Below are 24425 nucleotides of genomic sequence, written 5' to 3' on the forward strand. Positions count from 1 at the left end.
CAATGTGATGACTAAAACAAGCGTATAATGCCTGACGAGTAATCACGCAGATCGTTTAAAAATTTAAGTGATGAATCAAATGTGTTTGTGAAATTGGGGAAGTTTCGAGAAAAACTTCTAGCACCTTTAGATTTATAATACTTCAGTTATTTAAACATGTACAGCATATCCATATAAAAGTTTTGTCACAAAAAAAAATTTTCGGTATTTACGTTTGTAAGCTAGTGGGAGTAGGACAGAGACAACCGGACGTTGTTTTGTGACAAGGGTGGTGAATAGCGAAATTAAGACAGCCTTAACAATGCAGCAGCAATGAAATTAAATGTAAAAGCTACAAAACTTCGCTTTTAAAATACGCTTACACTTCAATTCAAAAAACAATGCGTGGATCACATTGCTTGTATAGCAACAAAAAACCATTTTAATTATTCAAGACCCTTCTCTAGTTGCAAAGAGTTTATACATCGATTAACCATTGAATTCGCCATTACGAAGTGCATCTCCATTAATAGGCTTATTTAAATGCTCAGTACATCGATAAACTCTGTTGTTCTTAAATATACCATAACTCGGCCTCGATGACGTGAATCATATTTTTCTCTTTCTTTTTCATCACCTCAAATTTAACTTAATACCACAACACTCTTTGTAATAAAAATGTGTAAAAAGTTGCTAGCAAAAGATTACTGTGGGAAACGGTGGTAACAAAAGGGATACAACGTGTAACATAGAATAAAATTACTTCAAGACTAAAGTTTATGCTTTGAAACCAAAAAAAGAAAAAGAAAAACATAGTAAAAGAGAATGAAATAAAAAAAATTTGAAACTTGTCTTTATAGCAATCATCGGTTATTCCTTGCAAAAAGGTTACGAAGTATTCGACAATGTCGCTGTAGCATATTTCTCCAAGTTCCTTGAGTTATTCAGAATTTTTTATTCATAAATTTTACTTTAGATATGCGTTTGCAACTTTTCAACTTTTGGAAAAAGACGCTTAAAATCATGAAATATTTGATAATTTGTTCATGACTTTTATTTATACGAAAAGGCTTTTAAATACCTATGATCGATTATTTTTCTATCCACACCTTTTTTCTACCATATCCAAGAAGACAAAAAACTGAAGTAACTTGCAAATGTTCTATCTCATGTTGAGCTTTAAATTAGATATATAGATATATAGATATTCACCTGTACCACCTTCATGTTCAGTCGGAAAATGACAGCAATCGGTTTGCTAAAACCCCCACAATTGATAGTTAAATAGCTAACTCTATATGTGTATCTCATCTTACGTTTATTGAATTATTCTTAACACTATCACTATTGTTCTTTTTACTTCCATTTCCTTTATTTCTGGAAGGATGTAAGCATTATGATTAAGATTTTTACCAGCTGAGTTCCGAATTACAGTTTATATTACTATTTATGTTTTCGTTCGTAAAGTTTATTTACTATGATTACGAAATTAATCTAAGCACTATTGTTTTCTAACCATAAGCAACTAGGTAAATAGTTTTCGAAAGTCCCTAAGTAGCTCACCAACTTTTTGCGCAAACACCAATCGCCTAATCCATGAAAATATATCATATCTTTTACGTGATGAAGTGAATTGAATTGATATATTCTAACCAGAAGGATTGCTAAATTGTAAGCAGAAGAATTAAAAAACTGGTAAATCCACATGAGTCCAGTTGAGACAGTAGTTAAATGATGTGAATTCAAACACACCTTTAACTGCGCATGAAAATGAGCTTACTAGCTTCAAAGATGAAATTTAATCACCAAGTAACGACAGAACTGGAAGTGGAGGTATTCACATTGATGTAAATTCCACAATTCTTTATAGTCTAAAAACATTGCAATTGAAACTGCGTCCGTTTACAATCAAAGTATGAAATATTATGATCATATCGGTGGATTTTATCCCCGAAAACGGTCAGTAAAAATATAACCAGAAAACAAGTTTTGTTCCAATTGATAAAAGCACTAGTTCTAGTTAATAAATAACAACGTAAAAAGAGGTATGGTTTTCCAACAGACAAAATATAAAAATTAGCAAATTCTAGTATATAAAAGACATAAAGCATCTTAAACTTGTGGCGAAATGGACAACGGTGGTATTACGTTAGGTGTGGCTATATTAGAATACCAATTGAGGCTATTCTAGTAATTCAAATTTATAGAATAATAGAGAATAATTCGTTCATCAATCTGATATTTTCAACCAAATTAAACATGTCTATATGTCTTCTAATTACTAAGTTTCAAAAGCTTTTTATTTTTTTTTTTTTTTACAGCATATAACGTTTTGTAATTTGATATAAATAATTATGACGACCATGTTATAAACACATGAAAGTAGATTGTACGAAAAACGTTAGAGAAACAATATATTGAGTATTCTCGTTAAAATTTCTAATTACATTAAAAAGCAGAAGCCCTAAAATTTAAATTGAACCCCTAGAATAGGTTTTAATTACTAATTAGATTTTTTTGATATGCGAAATATCTTGCTCCTCTCAGGACAATATTTAAGCTTTATCAGTCTTTCGCAAATTTTGTAAAAACATTTTAGAATACATTCCCCAAATGTTTTACAAATGGGATTTGTGTGTGCTACTTGAAAACTCTTGCGTGAAAAATTTATCGTACCACGACTGCCGTGGTATGTTAACTTCTTTTTCAACTCTTAGTTGATATTTTACCAAAATTTTTATTTCTTTTCCGTATCCAGTCTTACACAAGTGGTTGAAGATTGGTTCTTGATCAGTCCTTAAACCTCGTGTAAACATTTAATTTAATCAAAACATAAATAAAAGTGGCTATGAGTTGCATCTTATGAAGGTAGTTCATAATGCAATTAAATGAATAAGTGAGAATAATATTTATTGTGTAATAAAAAAACGGTCAAATCGAAACCAAGCAAAACTGCAGCTTCAATTGGCAATGCCATTTTACAGATAAGGAAACAACAACTGCTAGAGAAATCGCTGACGAAATTAATAAGGATCTTGCTTTACGTATGTTAGGCAGATTGCAAAAAAGGCACCTAAATGAAGTGTAACTCTTTGAGAGTACACAATAGAAACGACTTATTAAGTTTCTGAAAGAAAGTTTTGTGCAGCCACGGGGAAAAAACAAATAGTGTCAAAATAAGTGAGAGAACGTTGGCGTACCGACAAAAAACTCAGGAGCATACAATGTAAAGTACGCGCAGAAACTAGCTAAAATTGGGGAAGGTAAAATAGTGGTATGGATAGATTTGCTTTATGGTCAACGGTCGCCCATTAGAAGAATATTGGTCAAAGTAAATACATTCCAATAATCCATCGTTAATTGCATTTTTTTAATACAATAATGGCCTAAATTCCTAGTTGTCGGTGAGGGCTTATAATTTCGCAAGAAAGTATTTATTTTGGAGCACAATGCTTAATTATAATCTCAAAAAAAATTTATGGAAACCCGTTGAAAAGAAGAATTGGGAAGCAAGGTTCAAAAATTGCAAAAACATAGTTGAAAAATTGCCGAAACTTTGAGTCGAAGATGTCGAGCAATAGTAAGCGGTACGGAGCATAGCACTAAATACTGAAAGAGTAATAAAAAAGAAACAGTAAACTTTTAAGTATTATTATAGTTTACCTCAAATTTTTTCACGTAGGTGTGCTACATGTGGTATGCTCAAACAATTTTCGTTCGGGAACTGTTTTTGCTGTATAGCTTAGCTTGTTGCAGTTAGTGAACCATTTTACCATTACTTTGTATAGTGTAGCATAGTTCACTGTAGAGAAAGGATTTGTTTTTATGCACAAAGAGAGATGAAACAATATAACGGAATACATTACGCCAAGTTACGTGACAAAATGAACACTGAATATGATGGTTACGCGAAACCACTTTACGCGTGCCCATGAAATGGAGGCTGCATATTTACAGCGAAATGGACACATGGCTATTATGTTAATATATATTTTGGTTTTTACATTTAATGTGCACCCACACACATCCACACACGCACACGCACATACATATATATGCATAAACATATACATTCTTATATATATATTTTTTTCGTCATGTACGTGTGTATTTGAGAAAAAAGAGGTATACTATTTTTAAAGGTGTATTTAAAGTACGGTTTAATTTTCTCTTTTAACATACATTCATCGTCGTTTAAATGGTAGTAGGTGGACGCAAAATAGGTTGAGGCGTGAGGCGTTGCTGTTGCTTCCGCGGTAGTTGGATCCAGAACCGCAGTAGCAGCTTTTCCTGTCGTAATGCCCTCCGCGCCAACGTCACCGCCACTACCAGTAACGCCCAAACACGGTATATTTTTCATGGATATGACATTGTCTACAAGTAAAAATAGAATAAACAAATTTGGAATAAAGAGAAGGTTTTTACATTATTAAACAATTCACTAAGCCTTCGTAATCGCTTTCTGACGATTTTTCTTTATAACTTCTCATTATTTTTGGTATGTGAAGTGAAGTAAAAATAGTGAAATAAAACACAAACAAAAACTTTGATTAATGCGGTAGTGAACATAAGTAAATTGGTGTACGCTTCTGTGCAGTAAAATTTATGGCTTCAAATAATCGCTCATTTAACTAATTCTAGAACCATCGATATCAGGTTATTCCGACTAAAATATCGCTAAATTGGAATGAACGCATAAAACTCGTATTTTTAAAAAGAGATCCTCTTCCTACGCTGACGACATCATCCGTCTTCCCTCGGGAAATACTTCATGTTTACCTGATTTAGCTATGCTATTTGATGATACAATCCGACAAAATTTACATATAGGCCATATAATGACTAAAGTTGAGAGGCTCTTTGTTTTCATTACCAACACCTTTTGATATTCTCTTCGCTTGGTTGAGATTTTTTTCTTCATTAAATTTTCACCTCATCATTCTTCAAGCGAATAAATTTTATGTTTGGTTGTTTGACTTTATTCTCTGGAATTTTTATGACTATAATCATAGCACTATAATCATAGGTATATGCATGTATTTTGTATTTATCTGTTGGTAAAACTTCAAAAATGATGCGAAGTATCAACGCATACACCGTTAAAATTGATCATCTTGACCTTTCTTTACATAAAATCACTCTCTTCCATTTAATATTGTTGTGTTATTCAGCATTCATTCATCATAAATGCTCGAATTTGTATTTTCAGCATTCATTACTTTTTTTGTTTCATTTGAATAAATGTGAATTGCAAGACTTATTGAATGGAAGCCAAGCTCAACCTTCCAAAAAATTTTCGAGTCGCCAATTGATGAATCGACTGGTTTTAAACGTTTCCATGTAATGAGAAAGATCCAAAACAGGGAACAGGGTAAATGGCTGCCATACGAATTGACTGAAAGTGCCATTTCGAACCGTTCAACACCGGGGTTTCATTATTTGCCAGGCAAAAAAAATGTGGTTTCCTATGGCGTATTGTAGCTAACGATGAAAAGTGAGTCTACTGCGTTAATCCCAAGCGCAAAACGTCATGAATTAGTCCAGGAGTGCCATCCACACAGGCACCGAAGCGGAATATTCCTGGCCATAAAGTTTTGCTGTGTATATGGTGGGATCATCAAGTGCATTACAAGTTGCTAAAACCGACTGAAGCTGTTGCTGCAAATGTCTATTGCCGTCAAATGAATTAATTGAACGATGGATTGTTTCAAAAAAGACTTTCAATGACAGTTAACAGACGCAAAGTCATCCCCTTGCATGGCAAAGGTCGGACACACATAGGCAAAATTGTCGTAGACTGTTACAGCTCGCATAGGAAGTTGTGCACCCAGCTTACTCACCGAACATGGCGCTTTCTGATGACCATTTCTTGGAATCGATACAGCAGGGCTTGGCTGACACCCGGTCTCGAAAAGTTGAAGAAGTGCGAAATGCGATGACAGGTACATCGTTCTTTCGTCACGGTATCACTATGTTGCCAGAAAGATGGGAAAAAGTTGTAGATGATGCAAAATATTTTGATTTATATATATAGTACTAATATCTTTCAATAAATTCCTTTTTCAAGTGAAAGATTGGTCAAAATACATGCAACCACCTTAGATCTTCTCTTGGACGATTATAGATTCAACAAGTCAAGACTCGTAAAGATCAGGATAAAATTATTGGCAAAAAATTGGCATAAATATGATTTTTATTTAATTTGATCCTGTAAATATTTGAGAACGGAATTATTAGGTATATTCAAAGCATTTTCTGTTGATAGATTTAAACGAAGCGCACATACATTCGTCATTGCGTTTTTTAAATTCTAATAATAACACATTTTATTTCGACCTTATTTCATGGACTTTTAATATAGGGTTTCGGATTTCTACTATTTTAGTTAATGTAAAGTATGTGAATTCCCTTGAAAGTAAATTTCCATATGAGCTTTGTAAAGATAAAAGAATTCATAAAAAAAATTTAAAAAAAATTTTATTAATTGAAAGAGGGTCTTTGATCTTGAATAAAGAAAGGAAGCAGTGCGGAATTGATAAATTTCCGATGATCCGGTAAACTTTTGGGCCCTGTTACGAATGCTTTTCGACATTAAATACAAAACTTCCTGCGAAGTCTAACCAAAACTGGGCTTTAATGTTCAAAAAAGCATTACATAAGCTTCAAAAGTTAGCATTCTTGATGTATTATTTCAGAATATTTTACCAGAAATTGTAAGATTGAAATTTGTAAACATTATTTACTAATAACATGTGCTCAAAAAATTTTTAAAGATTACAAAATTTGATTCCTCCAAGAAATCGTCTCTATTTGTTCTGTATTGAGACTTTCAAATATTACTATAAATTTCAAATGTAGCAGCATTAGGATACGGAGAATTAAAGTTGTCAAAAAAATGGGAAGTTGCTAACATCAGAAAGACTAAACAATAGCATTAAGCAGATATTGTCATTAAATTACTTTGCAGAAAAATTAGCTAGCGAGAGCGAAAAGGATTCATTCATAATTTACAAAAAACATAACGTGCGTTTTAAAAGTAGTGACACAAGCACTAGTCCGGATAGAATATATTTTAAACCACTAGGTAATGTAACCAATCCCTGTCGAAGATGTTAGAAATATATTGATACGGGCCAAGCGTAGGTACATATACATCTTCTATGGATTAAGTTATATTAAACTATCTATTGTCTTTATAACATTTCAGAATGGACACCGGAATCTCTTTAAGTCGTAGATGCCCACAATGAGCTCATTTCTTTTCTTTGCTAAAGGTTCTTTTAAATCGAATAAGAAAAACATATTTTTAAGGGATCTAAACTTGAACTGTAAATATTCAAAACAGATTTTGCTTATCACAAGTTTTTGATGATTTGCATATAATTTTTATATAACAATAATCAATTTTTTTGGTACTTATTTTAGCGATTGATTTGTATATATTTAATCATTTATTTATTTTTGCTCTTTTGGTTGCGCATATTTACTCGCTCGTTTTCAAACTTTATAATTGCATGTTTCAATCAAGTCAGTATTTCAATATTTTGACCTTGGGATAATAAGATGTAAGAAGACTTCAAACACAGGGTTTGCAAATCCGCCTACGGGTTTCGAGCTAAACAAACCGGTACACACTTTACGGCGTCTCTTGGGTATACTTTTGTTTATTTTAAAAGGAGTGACAAAATGATGAAACTTCTATCATTCGGTCAATGGTACAAACATTTCAAAATTTCGGAAGTATATACCGTCTACACAGGGGGAAAATAATAACATGTCAACTCTGGAGACAAATGAGTCAGTTATAGCGAACAACAGAGAAAGAGAGAATGAAAGGCAGAGCGAGAGAGATCGGGATAAACAGAAAGAGAGAGAGTGAGATAGAGAGAGAGAGAGAGAGAGAGAGAGAGAGGAACAATAGACCTCGTTGCCATCCATAAAATCAATATTGTATGAAAACTTCGTAAGAACTAATGACCAAGACGAATCGATGAAGGAGGACAATGCATATTGATTAAAGTCGGAATTACTAGCTTATCTAAAGAAACAATTTTTTTTTTGTGAGCGAACACGTAAGGTAGAAATAAGAACAGAAATCAAGGTAATTTAACATATAATGAAAAAATTAATGAAATAAAATGAAAAGTCGAAGATTTTTACCTTTTGGTGGCATATCTTCCAGTGATGACAACCGATCAATCATCGACCCAGACCAGGGTGCGACAACGGTACCCATTGTCGGGGCAGGCTGTAAAGCAAACATTCCAATTTCCGTTTTTCTTATTAATTAAAGATGCATATACTTTTTTTGCTTTATTTTATTTATTAAAACACTTTCACTGTTTCACTTTCATTTGCCTAAACGAAAGGTAATTTTCTTGGAAACACTGTTTTATACATATTGTTTGTTTTTTTTGTTTTAAACTATACTGTTCTTAATAAAATTGTCTACGTAACAGTTTGAGAAATAGGAAAAAACATTTTGTTCATCAATTATACAGCGTGTTTCATACGGTCTATACACAAAATTTGGTTACTGTACACGCATACTTTTTATTATGATTAAAGCATTGCAAGCGTTGCTTTGGATAGTCGTTGTTTTCAAAAAATTTCTTTGACAAGAAACTTGGGGCTATACGTTTTCAATTGAAGTAATAGCCTCGAAGGTTATATACAAACCATAAACTCCTCCCCACCAAATATTCATCAAATTTCTACTCTACATAACACAAAAATCCACAAGTCAACCCAAAAGAAATTTTATTACGCTAAGATCATTAAAGCGAAAGGACCGTTTCTGGTTCACGCAATGGTTGTGTTCTTTATATCTTAAATTTATATCGTGACAAAAACTTATATTAAGCTTAAAACATTCAAAAGATTTTCTCGCTACAAATTTTTTCATATTGCCTGTCTTAATGGATGGCTCTTAGGGGACTCGCATTCATTAACTAATTTTTAGTCAGCTGAACTTGCCAGTTTTTAGATGAAGAGATTGTTTTTAAATATACCTATCTTACATAATGCGTCTAAATGTTATATGAAATATGATATTTATGACGCAATTTTTAGGGTCGACTCATTTTTAGCACGCAGAACTTATACTGTAAAAGCAAACACAATTTCCTTAGATTAAGCGTTCAACCGTAAAAGCTTTGGCCACAATTCAAAGTCTTTCATTTCATATCGCCGAAATATAAGCATTTAAATAAGCATACTGCCTTTTATCGTGCAGATATTGCGATTGGAAAGTAGATATAAGAAATGTAACATATTTTGCACTTACTTTGTTTACCGTCATGTAAAATAAACAGCAAAGCATAAAAATGCTTATTTTGCCGTTATTGTATATATCTATAGTGACACATAGGTACATTTATATCTTACGTATCTATGTTATTTTAAGAAAACAAATTTATCTTTGTTTTGTTCTCTCTTAGGCAGCTATAACCTGAATTCTGATCTGAGTAATAATAACAGAGTGACCGGGATTACGTATTTCTTATCACAATGACTCAACGCTGAAATGCTGTTCTTAACATAAATATCCCACAAGATGCCCATATCTTCAGTCTAAACATGCAATATATAAAAAAGACTAATAGTAAAAACTCTCTGAGTAAGATAAATTATTGGGGAAAAAACCATTTGCGCAGTGTTTTGAAAATGAGATTATTAATCAATTCAATCTACTATTTGACTAGCCACTTTTAAATAAAGCCACAGGTTAAGCTATCAATAAAATCGAGAAAATCCCTATGAACGTGCAAAAGCAGAAACGTCTCAAAAAAGCTATCTTAGTAGGCCTGTAAAAGATAGTTCTATCAAAAATGTTCTTGAGAAAACTTATTAATTAAGCGTATACAACTTAAAACCATATATTAGTGTAAGAAGATACGTTTCATTTCTTAAGTAAAGCAACACTATTACGGGGTGATTTTTTTAAAGCAGGTAACCAGGCTTTTTCGAAATACCACACGCGAGTGCTGCGACCTGCTAATCAATAAATTTATTATAATTCGACCAATTCATCAACAGTTGGCCTAACACTTACATCTTTGAAAGCTCTTTTTGCGCTCTTATCAAAGTAAACGGGACAGCGACTGGCAACGGACTTTTTAACAACCAATCACATTGCAACTATTAACTATTCGTTGTATTCAGAGCCGTCCGAATATGGTATTTTCTGAGCCAAAAGGCTTGCATCGACATCTTGAAGACTAAGTGTAGCGACGACCTAAACCTTCCGTTTAACAAGCTGCTCGACTCTGCAAACCTTCTATAGAATCTGAAGAGAGCTATTTTAAATAAAATTAACAATATTTGCAAAATAATAATCTGTATGTCTGTGTGTGAGATGCTATGCAAGCAAGAATGGCTTTGCGCGCACTGTCAAGCGTTTATTTTTATTTTAAACAACAAATTTTTATACCCTTTAGGGTCGTTACTTCCATACTTAAAAGCCCATACAACAATAAACCGTAACGGTTTTCTACATGCATTTTTTTCACATTTAGTGGACAGAGTGATAATTAAATCTTAAAAGTGTTATATTTGAATGATGAAACTATTTAAATTCAAGACCATTGATTTTAACGCTATCTAGCACGTTTTACTATTCAAATAAAAAAGCAAGAAGCGGAACTCTTAGAACCTCCCCAATATCGAGGGCAATTTTTCAACTAGCTAAAATAAAACCCTACTATAGTAAGATGAGATATAGAAGTGAATGATGTACCGAACTTAACTAATTCCAATACAACCCAATGCATGTGTATACTCTTAAGTGATAAACAAAGATGACAAGGGAGCAGAAATATTTTAAATATTCAAAAAATTGAGGTTTTTAACTTTGCTTAATAATGTATATGGGGAACCAAAACTTTAAAGGTTTTTTGCTACGAACGTTCAAAACGACACGTAGCATAACTGCGACAGCTTACATTTTTTGCAATATCTTCAGAATCATATTTTAAAGAGAAGTACGAGTGGGATTTTCAAAACGTTTCTTTTAAATACTAGCCAATCACACAAAAATCAAAATTTTTGAAATCCACTACTCTACATTTCACTGGCCACGGAGATGTAGATTAAGCGACTTTTTTTTAATTCATGATTTCCTAATGTTTTCCAAAAATGCTTGGCTTTGCACTTAAATATATGCCTAATGACTTTTTTTACTATTACTATTCCATTACCTCGCCTTCCACCAAAAAAAAATTTGTTGAAGAAACGTTTCTTTAGGCTGTTACAGTAGTTTCCCCCCTCAAGTAAAAATATTCGCGGGATAAGTTTTAGAGCACTGAAAACTGGGCACTGATGAAGAAGCGGACTAAATCAAAAAAACTTGTGCTCAACATATTTAAATCTGTATATACAAGTCATTTGAATTCGTCTTTTTGTAACCCTTGGTAACAGGTGCTACTTAAGCACTAATAAACGACGAAAAACTTGATATCCGCCCGCTGTGTTTTTCAATATTATTATTTCTCATTTCCTCGTTTTAATTTTCGACGGTATTATTGTCTTTTTATTCTCTTAGTATTTATATGTTTTTATATTTTATTTACCGTTTGTTGTTGCTTGATGTTTAAATGTTTTAAGCGTGTTATCGGAGTGAAAAAAAGAGCGAGCTTGAACAAATTATTAATTGCTTTGGGATCAGTTATATTTTGATGAAAATAAAGTAAAGAACTCCACAGGTGGCAAAATCGCAGCAGGTTGCTTAAACGGTTCGTCCGTTAGCAATGACGGCGGCGTATTTGTTGTTTTCTTATTATTTCCTTTTTTGTTTTAGCATCTTTTGTTTGCTTTGTTCTCTGCAAATTGTGATTTAAGACAATCACATATAGGATATCTACTGTAACCGTTAATCACACAATTTCCAAATTATCAATCCCCTTGTTTATAAACATTTGCTTAATATATTTTTGTTATTTATCATTACAAAAGAATTCGCAAGAAGTAATATTTTAGCCTTATGTGACGAAACACTATCCTCACAAACAACATCCAAGAGGAAGGTATCCATACAATACGGCGGTCCCGCACTATTTACCAACGAACAGTATTAATAAAACCGTCAGTGTTAACCACACAACATTAGACATACATCTACATTGATTTGTTTATAAATATGGTACGATACCGTTTTTTGCTACTAAACCGAGACAATCGGGTTCGCTCTTCAGCAGTCGGTTGGTCTTTGTTTGCATTTTTTCTATTTTATGACCTGTATTACAACGCAAACATTCCTATACAATTATTAGTTATAATCTGAAACGCTATTTTATGTTAGAGAAAAACAATGCCCAATATGTATTTCACCACTTCCCCGATATGCGTCTTGTTATTGGTGACTGTTACGTTTTTATCAAGCTGCGTGCTTTTGCTTGCTCTCGGATAGTGGCCAATTCTCATTCGTTTAATGTTCAGCAATCTGCTAACTTTCATGCCTTTTGTTGACTTCGTCGTTCATTCATTCGTTCTTTTGCATAAAAGCCCTTTTTCTATCTCTCATTCGCCAACTCTTCTCGTACTTCCATCTCTGTCGCACATATACCTTCCTCCGGTACTTCAATCACCACCATTCTTACAATTATTAAGGGAACAACCGCTACTTTTATATTTGTTGTCCGCATTTGCAACAGCAACACGTAAATGTCTATAAACATCTCGCTTTATCGCTTGCAAGCAATAAACTTAAAGCAATACTTACGAAATTTTTAGAATTTAACCGTATGCCCTCGTACATCAGAAAGATGCCAAGCCAGAAAGATACAAGCTAAACTAACAAAGATATAATATGTTTTCTCTCATTTCCACTAAGGTTTTTAAGGTTTGCAGAATGAGAGAAATATATGTAGTTGCCATCCACTCTTGAAAACTCACCATCTGGTGGATAGACTAAATTTCATAAGAAGGTGTGTGCTCCTGTAATGGTAAACAGAAATACTTTTTGAAGAAATTGAAAAAGGTTTTATGAACTTATTGCAAATATAAAAAATACAATTAATTTTTCTTTCCTTTGTCGTATTGTTCTTAGTGTGCAAAAACAATTAACAAAATTTCTAAAACCTTCATACGTTCTTTGTTTGCATTAGAACATATTTTGTAAGCAAATTGAAGTACCTTCAAATCTGTCGTGATATTATATATATTTTTCTATCTTCTGATGTTACAATGGCCTTAACGTAAACACCTTCAAACTGATCTTACGTTTGGAATATGAAACTATAATGGACACATACACTTAAACAAAAGAGGTCGCTATGTCCTCAAGCCAACAGACGCGTCAAGTATGCGTACACGCTATTAAAGCTTTTATTGGCTTTTGTTGATATTACAAAAGGATTCGGTGTTGGGTGTAGTATAACACAACCTATATATATGTATACATGTATAAGGGAAATGGGTACACATATGAATGTATGTGAATATATGTCATATATGTATATGATATGTCTTACCTTAAAAATTGAGAGAAAGAGGAAGCAATAACAACAGCATCAACAGAAATTTAAAAATAACAATACTATTTGAAAAAAGCGAAGCCACTGACATATAACTGCTAAATAACGGTTAAAATAATATGGTAAAGGTATAAAAAATATTCTAAAAGGAACGTAATGTTTTTATAACACAACTTGTACACTCGCCTCATAAGAAAACGACGACTTAATTTGCATGGATCTGTCATAATCCTACACCTACACTTATATTCCGTTATGTATATTACATATTATATTATTATATTATATATATTATATATATTTCATATTACGCATTATACGTTATGTATTATATAATACATATTATGAATTGTAGATTATATATTGTACGCATTATATGTTATGTATTATATGATACATATTATGTATCGTACATTATATATTTTAATATAATTTGGTAACCGATTTTCTGTAGGAAAATTCTAAGCATGGGTGATATGTCTCTAAATGCTCACACAACAGTCCGGGAATTAAAAAAATTAAATAAATCGCGTTAGAACTGATAAAATCACTCAACGGAACCAAAAAAATTATCAGCATCGAAGTATAATGCGTTTAATATGCGCCAAAACAACATAAATTTTTTAGCTGGTTTACATAGTTTTAAACAAAAGTTATATTACGAAGAGTAAACGCATACTTTTTCCTCCGTTTAAAAAGGAAAACAATCTCAGCGCTCTAAACATTTGTTTTTGAAAACCTACTCTTCAGTTAATTAGCGTTTAATGAGTTTATGTAGTCAATACGTTGTAAGTAGGGAAGAATAAAAAACAAATGGAAATTGAAATCGCAATAAAAAAAGGAACAGTACAGTCGAGTTGGTCCAGAAAGGCTAATATCCAGCGTTGTTTTTTTTTCTTTAGATTGGAAAAACTTTTAATAAGTTTTCCACGTGTTATGAATATTTTTATAATTGTGTCTGGACGGTTGACGACCTACATGATTTTTATAATTCTGGTAATAATGAGTATATAAAATTCTTTTAAACAAAGCTTTGAAGTAATCGTTTAATCATTTTAGCATACAAACAGCTAAGTATCCCTAAGCCGACTTCACCTTTGCGTTAACCAAGCACCCCTATCACTACGCGATACGTGTATATTTGCTAGGTCTAACATATCTTCTAAGATCTGTATCAGAAATGAAAAATGCGAACAATTAATGTGCGTGAAATATGTTGCATATTCAAAGAAAATATTAATCTGGGAGGTATATCAGTGAAATAAAAGCAAAACACTTTTTTGTAATTTAAAAAGCATGTTTATGCACAAATCTGCATAGTTTTTTAAAAGTGAATCTTTGCAGAGTTATTTAAATTGTTCCTTTAAATTTTGCGTCGGAGAAGAAATTGAAAGATTCGTTTTTATTTCGCACAAGATGCGAACAATGCGCGGATATAGCCAATGGCATAAACAGGAACAAATGCGGCTTAACCACGATCAAAATGCAAATTAATGGTTAATAAAATGGTGTAGTTAATGTAATACCCGGCGATGATTTTAACAAATGAGAATAAATAAACGATGATTGTTATTGTTTCACTGATTTTTTTTTTTTTTCATTATCAAGTTCTAATAAAATGTGTCTAATTCTTTGTTTTACTAAGTTATTTCAGTTTTTAGCATTCGCACATAGAGTTGTAGTTATGCACTACGTTCACGTTAATTGCCAGTCTTAATAGTTCAATAATTTACTACTAGTTCAAACGTTTGTGCTTGACAATATTTAAATTAACTCGTTTGTTTAAACAGATACAGATTTTTTCAACAACGCTTTGTATTGGTTACATTCCTACAAGACAACCTCTACATGAAGTTCCAATTTAGCTACGTATAAGAGAGAGCAGTACAGCTATACATATTGAATATTCTCATTGGTGGCCAATGGTTTATATAATGTTATAAACAGTTAGAGCAAGGGTGAAATTAGGTTTGTGGGCTCTTCATAATAAATTTTTTTATTAGTTATTTACACCTATATTTGCCATAACTAATTTTATGTATTGTAAGCTGCTCTTTGTTTTTTTTTTAATTAATCGCGCAAAAAGTTGTGTGGCTTGTACGAACATCTTTGGTTCTACGATTCTCAAAGTTTTTCTTGCTCTTAAAGCTGCAGCTTATACATTACAAATACGCCAAACAGTACAATATAACTTTCCTTTTAAGATTCGAACATTTCTCGAATCAAAAGTTCTCGTGTCCCATTTGTATGTGAGACTTTTGTTCATGCTAGCAGTTGCATGTTAACAATAAAAATAGGTTTCAAGTTAAATTTGCGTCATCGACCTCAAATTTTCAGGTTCATGGCCGAGTGAAAATGCAGAGAAGATTCGGATTCCAAAATCATAAGAGACTATATCATGTCTACATACCTTTTTCTTCCAAACATACTTCAAAAGCGAGCGAATAGCATTCATTTCTGTTGTAAATTGCTGAAATATTTGCCACAATTGGAACACATTGATAAAAATGAACTTTATTTAAAATTAACTTTAATAACACTAACTGTTATGCATAGGTTTGAGAAAGTCAACGACAATTTAATTCACTACCCATTCGTATCTCTGATTATATTTGATTTTATGATTCAAAAGATTATTTGATATTTTTTTGCCAAAGAAGAACTTCCGAAGAAGAAGAGTTGTTTTTAATTAATCCTTAAAGACAAACAATACAGATTAGTTTTTTTTATATCTACATAAATGAATTGTCTTATGGTCGTATAGTACGCATTCGCGGCACTCTGTCGTGAACGTCTGAAGGGTCGTTCAAAATACGTCGCTACTTTATTCCTATTGCCTTTACCTATTGCCTGTAAGATTTTATTTAACTGAATAATAACTAGAGTAGGTGAATTTGGACGTACCTTTTTTATATTTCTTTATTTCTAGTTTGTGTACGCGAACTTTTTTTGGTAATTTTGTTTATTGGTCGTATAGTCTAAACGGCCTTCCTTTAAATAAATAATATTAGAGTAAATTATTTTAAAACAGATACTCATCTACTGAAAGCTTTTATGTATTGTTCTAGGAAAGAGCTAAGGGAAACAAACTCTGCAGCAACGCTGGACTTAATTGTAAATAATCTTATTTTTCTACAAACGGCTAAAAACAGTTCATCAATTTAGATTCGAAAATTTGTTGAAACGTTTTCAAAAACTTTTTTTTTATTTCCGTCTGAGCCTATATTATATACAAATTCCGATATTAGTAACTTCTCCGTCAACCAAATTCATCAGATTAATCACCAACTCGACTGCGGTTAGTTTCGACCGTCTTGTAAACGGAGCAAGTAAAATCGGAATCTTTAGACAATCAGAAGAGAAGAGTTAGACAATTCATCTGAACATGCTGCATGTATTTTACATATGTACTTTAAATACGCAAAAATCAAAGTTAGTCTTGAGCAACATGAAGAAGTTTACGACCTTAACCTTAATTATGTGTTATGGAAACTAATTTGGGTATGAAACCAAGAAGTGACTTAAAATGACGATCACAATGCGTGATTAACTGGTAGCTGTGTGTCAAAATATAGATAACATTTTTTTATTCTTCACTAGAAGATAGTTTTCGATACTCGGAAAGTGGGTCAAGTTTACGGTGAACTTAGTACTTTCTAAAACTTACTCATCTTGAATCAATCTTTGAAGATTTTTCCGATTGCATATAAGTAATAAGATTGAAATCGATTGCCTATATTATATAAACAAAGGTGTGCGTAGAAGAATTATTCATATCGTAAGACAATGTAAATATGGAGTGCATGAAAGCTGCCATTCAAAATACTAGCAGCAGATTAACAGACGAACTAGCTCGACTCCTAATTCAGTGAGGTATATGCTGTACCATTCTTGGTGAAGTCATAAAAGTACTTTAATATCAACCTTTAATTATCGATCAGAAATAATTCGAATTTAAAAGATATGAATAAAAGAATTTTGCATCAGATGTATTACATTGGTATACGCCACGGAAAGGTATTTTTTCAAGTGAAACAAAGATATTTTTATTGTTTCCTTATAATAATTTGCAAATGGTAACGTACACTTGCCATATCCATTTGAGCTTAACCGAAGGGAATGAAAGAAAGTTTAAATAACCCGAGAACTATAGGCAACTCAGCAATTATTCCATTCTTCTATTCTATTCTGTATATGTATCTAATTGTCCAAAAGTCACAGTAAGTAATGTTTGCTGCATTTATCGGTTCTGTTCCTCTGTAAAACATCGTTTATTATACTTAACTTAACATGGTTCCATGACGGAAAGAGAGATCTGTATGCAACAGCAACCCAACCATAATTGTATGTTTTCACACGATATATATCATCGCATTAATAAAAAACTAGACGATGCCCCATGCAGCGTTAGAACTTCTTGCATGCAAGCGTTAAAGTTGGCTTTTCTTATTTATGTATGTACTTGCGATCGGTAAATTTGCTGATCGTGACAAAAGACTTTTTTTCCTCAGTCAACTTTCTTATACACACATAAACTCATTCACATAAAACAATTTTTTTTTTACATATATAGTATTTGTTTTTAATATTTTACGCTAATAATGGTCACATGCTGATTTTAAAAAGTCCACCGTCACATGCACACTGATTTGAAACAAAAGCGAACAATGAAAAGAAAAGTAAGAAGTTTGAAATTTCACAACATTTGAAAGCTGGAGAAACAAAAGTACAAATAAGTATGCACTTACAGCAGTATAATATTATATTGATTTTAGATGATAGAAATTTTATTGTTTTTAATGTGTTTGAAGTTTCATTTTTAAAATCTTTAGGAAGTATTAATATATATATCACTTCAGATGAAATTCTAAGGGAAGATGTTACCTGTATTTCCTTTCAGCTAAATGTTTCTGCTCATCATTATCATGTTCAATGTTATGATGCGAAAACGATTAAGCAATTTGTAATACGAACTCTTCGTCTTATACACAACCACTCATCATTTATGTCATTCGCATTAACGCATTATGCATGCATTAACTCATGTAATCATCTTTGATATAGCCATTACATTTCCAGCCTGACACAAAAGTCTGCTGCTAGGAATGATTATGTTTCAATGTTAAATTCATAGAATTGTCCGAAAAGCACATCTATAGTTTTATTCCGGTATGTTCAATAATTCAAACTGTTATTCACACTAGGTTGGTTTTTTTAAAGATAGGTTAGTAAAAAGTGGAGAGGTTCGTTAATTTTGTAGTAAAGGTCGTCTGAGAGGCAAAATTATTAGGGCATGATGAAAGTGTTTGGATACAATGCTTCTTCCCATACTACGGTAGCTAAAATTAATCATCGGCCGAATAGCTGACGATGAAGGAAATAGCATAGGAATCCCACGCGGTGGAGTACGTAGAATCTGAAGCAATGTGTTAGGTGCAAGAAAGCTATTAAAAAAAACACAACTTCGCGCACGGCTTTCTAAAGAGCAAGTAAATTGCTTTGCAAAAAATAAATTTTATTTTACTCGTTGTTTGGTAAGTGTGCATGAAACTTGGGACTACTCTTAGCAAAAGATCCCAGAGAGTACTGAGTCTCGTTCTTTAGTTCTTACAAAACCAAAGTGGTCAAATCCATCTATGAAGTTTATGGCATAAGTTTTTTGCGGCGGAAAACGCATCTTTTTAATAGGTGGCCACATAACAACGTGCTTTTTTGCTACCTCTTTAATCAGCTGAATGAAAAAATTTTTGAGGTAAGACCGATTTTTCAAAAGAAAGAAATCATTTCTTAGCAGAATAACGATCTTTCCTCAATGAGGAAATTGGAGAAATTAAAATTGGAAACGGTGAATATTCATCCTACTCGGTAGACCTGAGCACTTTTAATGACGAAGCAAAAGCAGTTTATTTTTTTATATATAGTCGACGAATATGTTGGCTGACTAAGTTTAGCGATAACTAGCTAGCTAAATCTGCAATAGTGCCTATAACATACATATGAACATTTTTTCGACCTTTAGTTTCTGATGAACTGGTACTAATATCGTGATCAAATATTACATATAAAGTCATTATTATTTTGAAATAAAAACCGAATACCCGTTAATGTGAGAAAAGTCTGGCGGGAGCCAAATCTACGAGTACAGAAACAAAAAGATCGTACTTACGGGGTAAGTAATATTTCAATATAACAACAATATCTCAGCATGGCAAACGATTAACGCTTGAAACACACTTAAAAAGTTGCCGCCCCTTTTCTTAAAACGTCGTTCTACTTCTGCTCTGCTCTTATCCTCTATTGCGCCTGACTTTATAGTTGTTATTTCCTTCTGCACAAAATTGAACGATTCATATAAAATATACGAATTTGAACATGTAGAAAACCAACAATTTTAATTTAGTTTAGCATAAGATCAACAATATGTGAGATCAAAATTGATGACAATAAAAAACAAAGAATATGCTTTTGTTACCTCGGTCTCTCTTCAATAGGTATGTAAACTACAATATTTCATTAAAATTTAAGCTTTGCTTTAAACGCAATTGACAGTGTTCCGATATAATTTATTTTTAGCTACAAGGAGAGCTATATACACATGCCGACAAATGCATATGTCAGCTACCCGCTGTTACGCTTATATCAAAGAAAATAAACTATTAAATTATTATAAGCAGTTAGCAGTACAGTACGCGCGCCCTCTTTCCATAAATTCAAATAACACTTATAATATATTTAAAACAAAAAGTTATGGAATGAGAAGAGAAGATAAGCGTTAAAATATATTTTGCACATGCACATTCATATATGTATCTTTGTTTGCATTGCGGCATGAGGCATGTTTATTCAGTTATTTCGAGCCATTAGAAATTTAATTGGGCAAAACTGATATGTAATTCCTCGATGATAAATCGCAAGCAATAGCAGCTGTCCAAGCACGAAGTCTCTCATAGCTTTGCACCACCCACAGCGACTTATGCTGACGGACTGTTTAACAATTAAACCAATTCATAAATGAATGAATCACCCAACACAAACTAAAAGCATGAGTTTATCGACTAGCATAATTTCAGTAGCAAAGACTTTTAGGATGTGGGAGCAGCTTACTTTCGCCTGCTCAATTGCTCTCTTTTTCACTCGCTTTCCGCCACCAATCGTCAGCGTACATTGTTGTTAAAGCAGCCACCGTAATCATTGTAAATGTACGCAACAACAACCAACGGTAAGACAAACTAATAGATATGTAGCAAAGCTACATCAAAATAAGAAACATATACATACATAAACAAACATTTAATTCAATTTTATTTTATTTTTTTATTATATATATTTATTATGCTCCGTTAACAAACATTTTGAAGGATGTAGTATTGATGAAATAAGAAATAAACGGCTATATTTACTTTATGAAATCCTAACCAGGTAAATATAAAAAGTTTTCAAACTTTTTAATTGTTTAATTGTGAAATAATTAGTAAGACTGTTAAGAAACTTGGAAGCTAAACACTCATAGCAGTACAGATATATTTTATAGTTGCATTAAAATTGAAACGGCTATCTGTAATTGTTCATGAGAACACATATATTTGATATTATGATATTATGCTTTTAAAAAATTATTGGATGCCTACGCTTGCTTTAGTTTTCGTAGTTTCGAATTATTAGTAATTATTAAAATTTATCTTCGAAATATCGTAAAACCAATTATGCTTAATTTTAGCATCCAGATTTAACATGAGAGCGTTTTGCAGCCGCAAAAATGAAAATAGGAAGCTAAAATTTGATTGACTAAAACAAAATGCCCAAGATTTGTGCAAAAATATTTAGAAAGCAGGAAAGCTTAACAGACAGTTACAAGTTTGACTTATTTTTATGGTGCGTTACAGATATTTGTAATAAACAGAAAGAGTCGTCCGAAACTCCAGAAAGTACATGTGTTCTTTTTATGCAACCGCGCGAATGGGCATACCAGGGATAAATTCCCAGCGCAGTAGATTATACCTTTACTACAATTAGAGCAGCCATCCATCAGTAAAGGCATAACACTTACCGATCGAGCATATACTTTTTAGGCTGCGGCTATACTTTGACCGTTTTTCTCGACTTATTTCTCTCAGACCATCTCGTGGTTTCTACGCGTTCATGGTACACGTCCTTACTGACCCTAAAAATTGAAAAGGGATTTGACGGAAGGCTTACCCTTTGGCCTATTACTAATAATGACAAAAGGGATTTGCCGGAAGGCTTTTCTACCGTTTTTGTTCACTTTACACTTTTTAAATTATATATCCACGGATGCCTGCGGGTAATGGTGGTAATTGATCAACTGCGCTTGTGGAAGCCTTTATGGTGGAAGCAAGCGCATTTTTCTTTCCCTTTGCATAAAGTTGATCAATTTGTGAGCCCTGACTGCTTGGGTGCGGCCCTCCGGGGAGAACTCGTGGTGGTTGTGGTTTTCACCCGTTCCATGCCAAAGTGGAACAAATCGAGTATAGGCCTCAACACTGATCAAAGTGGGTTTATTAATCCATACACAATAAACAATCTGGACTCTGGTGCTGTTTAGGCCCCTAATTTATAGGGATTGTCTAACTCGTCAGCGGGCGTGGGTTACGCTGAATAACCCCCGTCGCGTGGGCCACCGTGAGGTTAAGCCTTACAGGCGTTACAGGCTGGAACTCACGTTAAACCCATGCTGCAACTTCTGACCCTAAATATATATATATATATATTTAATTCACTTAAAAAGAGAACATGATTTAGTCATGTCTGTCGGTCTGTTACTCTGTTCTCTCTCAGTTACTTCAAATCAAGACAGCAAACTCAAAATTATGCCTCGAAGAATAAACTTGGTCTACCGATTGTTACTCTTGTCAGGATAAATGCGAAAACTATGTAAATAATTCTATAGACTGATGCTTATGAATTACTTTTTATTTTACTACCAATTATTTTAAATCAATCTTTATACTCATTAGAGTAGGATTGCTATAATGTTATAGAAATCATACTCTTTTCGCGCATCATTTTTAATGCAAGTTTCTCGTCAACTGGGCAATGCCCTTAAAACAAGATTTTTTAGTAGAGCAAATGAGCATCAATAGAAGGTGTTTTTAATTTTTTTTTTTTTAAGTCAACAGCTTCACTTACTTTAAAGCTGTTTTATCTTGTAATCGAACGCCCGCTTTGGATATTAAGTGCACTTATGTGTCGAAGAGCAATTGCGATGGTATGGTTTTTTGCTAACAAAGTAAATCTTTCCGCATTAGCAGCCTATTAAGCAAAGGAGTGCGACTAAGTAGTCAATGATGGCGAGTTCAACTCTCAAGAAAAGTGGATTGTTAATACGGGCGAGCTTATGATCTAAATAAGCCGGTCGCCTTTAAATCCATACTATCTACGTTTATTTACAAAATATATAAACAATAATAATAAATAAATCGATCAAATTTATAGTTTACTTTTTAGATCACTAAAGGGTATTGTTAGGAAAAATTAACACGCCATGTTGTGATATCCACCATATTTAATTTAGAAGAAACGCATTTTTCGGCAGATAAGATACCTTTATTTGAGGAATGTATAAAATAATTTTAAACATTCTGTCTTCTTGACCATATGATAAATAAACATGGAACATCAAAAAAGTGGGGAATAAAAATTTAATGACTTATAACTTTGAGTGGACATGGCCAGATTTTTCTATTTTTGCACATAAATAGCAAAGTTTTCCGTAAAGTATATGTAAAAGTGGAAGCGCAGTTTACGCATAAGTGGGGGCGTGTGCTCTGACCAATTTGCGAGCAGAAACTTCCAACGTTGTTACCAAATTTGAAGTCGATATCTTCATTTTTGTGAGCAGGAGAGTGTAAGCAACACACACCACACGGACATATGCAGAGAACTGGAGAGTTCTAATCAATGGATTTAAGTTCTAGATCGATGAGTCAAAGTTTCCAACATTATGAGTAAATATGCACCTAACCAAATGAATTTAATAAGTATAGCATCAACAACTTATTTACTATTATATATTTGTAAAATATCGAAAATGAATGACCAAATGCGTTGAGCAAGCACGAATTCGAAGTGCTCAACACGATGGAAGATTTCGAATCTTGGATAGATCAAAATTTTAAAAAGTCTCAAAATGATATTTGAGCAAAATAATGCATGCGACAATAAGCTGCACGAAGTGGCTGAAAGAAATTTGAGAGAAATTGACTAAGTTAACGGAAAAAATGAACGGAAACCATTTTTTTTTTGACGTCGCGCTGATTCCTGTAATAAAACTAGAAGATCCTTTGATACTTGAGCCTAAGAGTAAGCAGAAAAGTGAAATAACGAAAGCGGATCCCAACAAAAACGTTGAGCCCAAAAAGTTAAAAATCTCTAATGTTCGCTGCAGAAACGATGGTGTCGTAGTACTTGATTGATGGTGAGAGAAAGAGCGCGAAAGTTATGAAATCATTGTTTCGACAAAGCTCAATGCCCGATTCCCTTTAATGACTGTGAGCTTCAGCTATTCTAGTGATGAAATTCTAAATAAATTATTTTGTAAGAATCCGATTCTGAATGATACCTATACTCGTAAAGTCGTATATGGTATCTACTAATAGAAAAAGCCATTACAATACAGTTTTAGTAATTGAGTGTGAATCTTTCTCTAAGGTTCTGGCGGAGGATAGTTCGTGCGTTGGGTGGGAGAAGTGCAGTGTTTGTAACGTGAGTGGTGTGCTACAAGTGCAGAAATTATCAATTTCGATTTATTTATTTCGTTACTACCAAGCTTAAAGAAGTCAAATTCTTACGTAGTTACACAGTTTAATATTTGACAATGTGTGAGTGGTTTCACATTTAAATTATACTTAGGTCATTAAACTCCTAAACCTTATAACAATCTCGTTTGTTAACAACGTTGTGACCTCACGTTAGCGTTGGGTGACACGCGGCGGAAGGGGGGGGGGGGGGGGGGGG

The 24425-nt window shown here is 33.0% G+C and overlaps 1 protein-coding gene across 7 annotated transcripts in view; it reads right to left on the bottom strand.

Annotated features, from left to right (window-relative positions):
* The window catches only part of LOC119643534 (paired box protein Pax-6), a 116697-nt gene extending 104583 nt beyond the window's left edge, over nt 1–12114 (bottom strand). For 2 of the 7 annotated variants that reach the window (XM_038042913.1, XM_038042912.1), the window contains exons 1-2: nt 8140–8836; nt 4162–4353 (exon numbers count right to left, since the gene is read on the bottom strand). In XM_038042913.1, the coding sequence (XP_037898841.1) occupies nt 4162–4353; nt 8140–8242 (295 nt within the window). In that variant the 5' untranslated portion in view covers nt 8243–8836. Of the gene's footprint in view, nt 1–4161; nt 4354–8139; nt 8841–11549 lie in introns of those variants that run through there. The other 5 variants (XM_038042909.1, XM_038042907.1, XM_038042910.1 and 2 more) reach the window with 4 other exon arrangements.
* Nucleotides 12115–24425: the final 12311 nt, after the last annotated feature.

Source organism: Glossina fuscipes, unplaced genomic scaffold (genome assembly GCF_014805625.2).
Source record: "Glossina fuscipes isolate IAEA_lab_2018 unplaced genomic scaffold, Yale_Gfus_2 61185, whole genome shotgun sequence".
Classification (NCBI taxonomy): domain Eukaryota; kingdom Metazoa; phylum Arthropoda; class Insecta; order Diptera; family Glossinidae; genus Glossina; species Glossina fuscipes.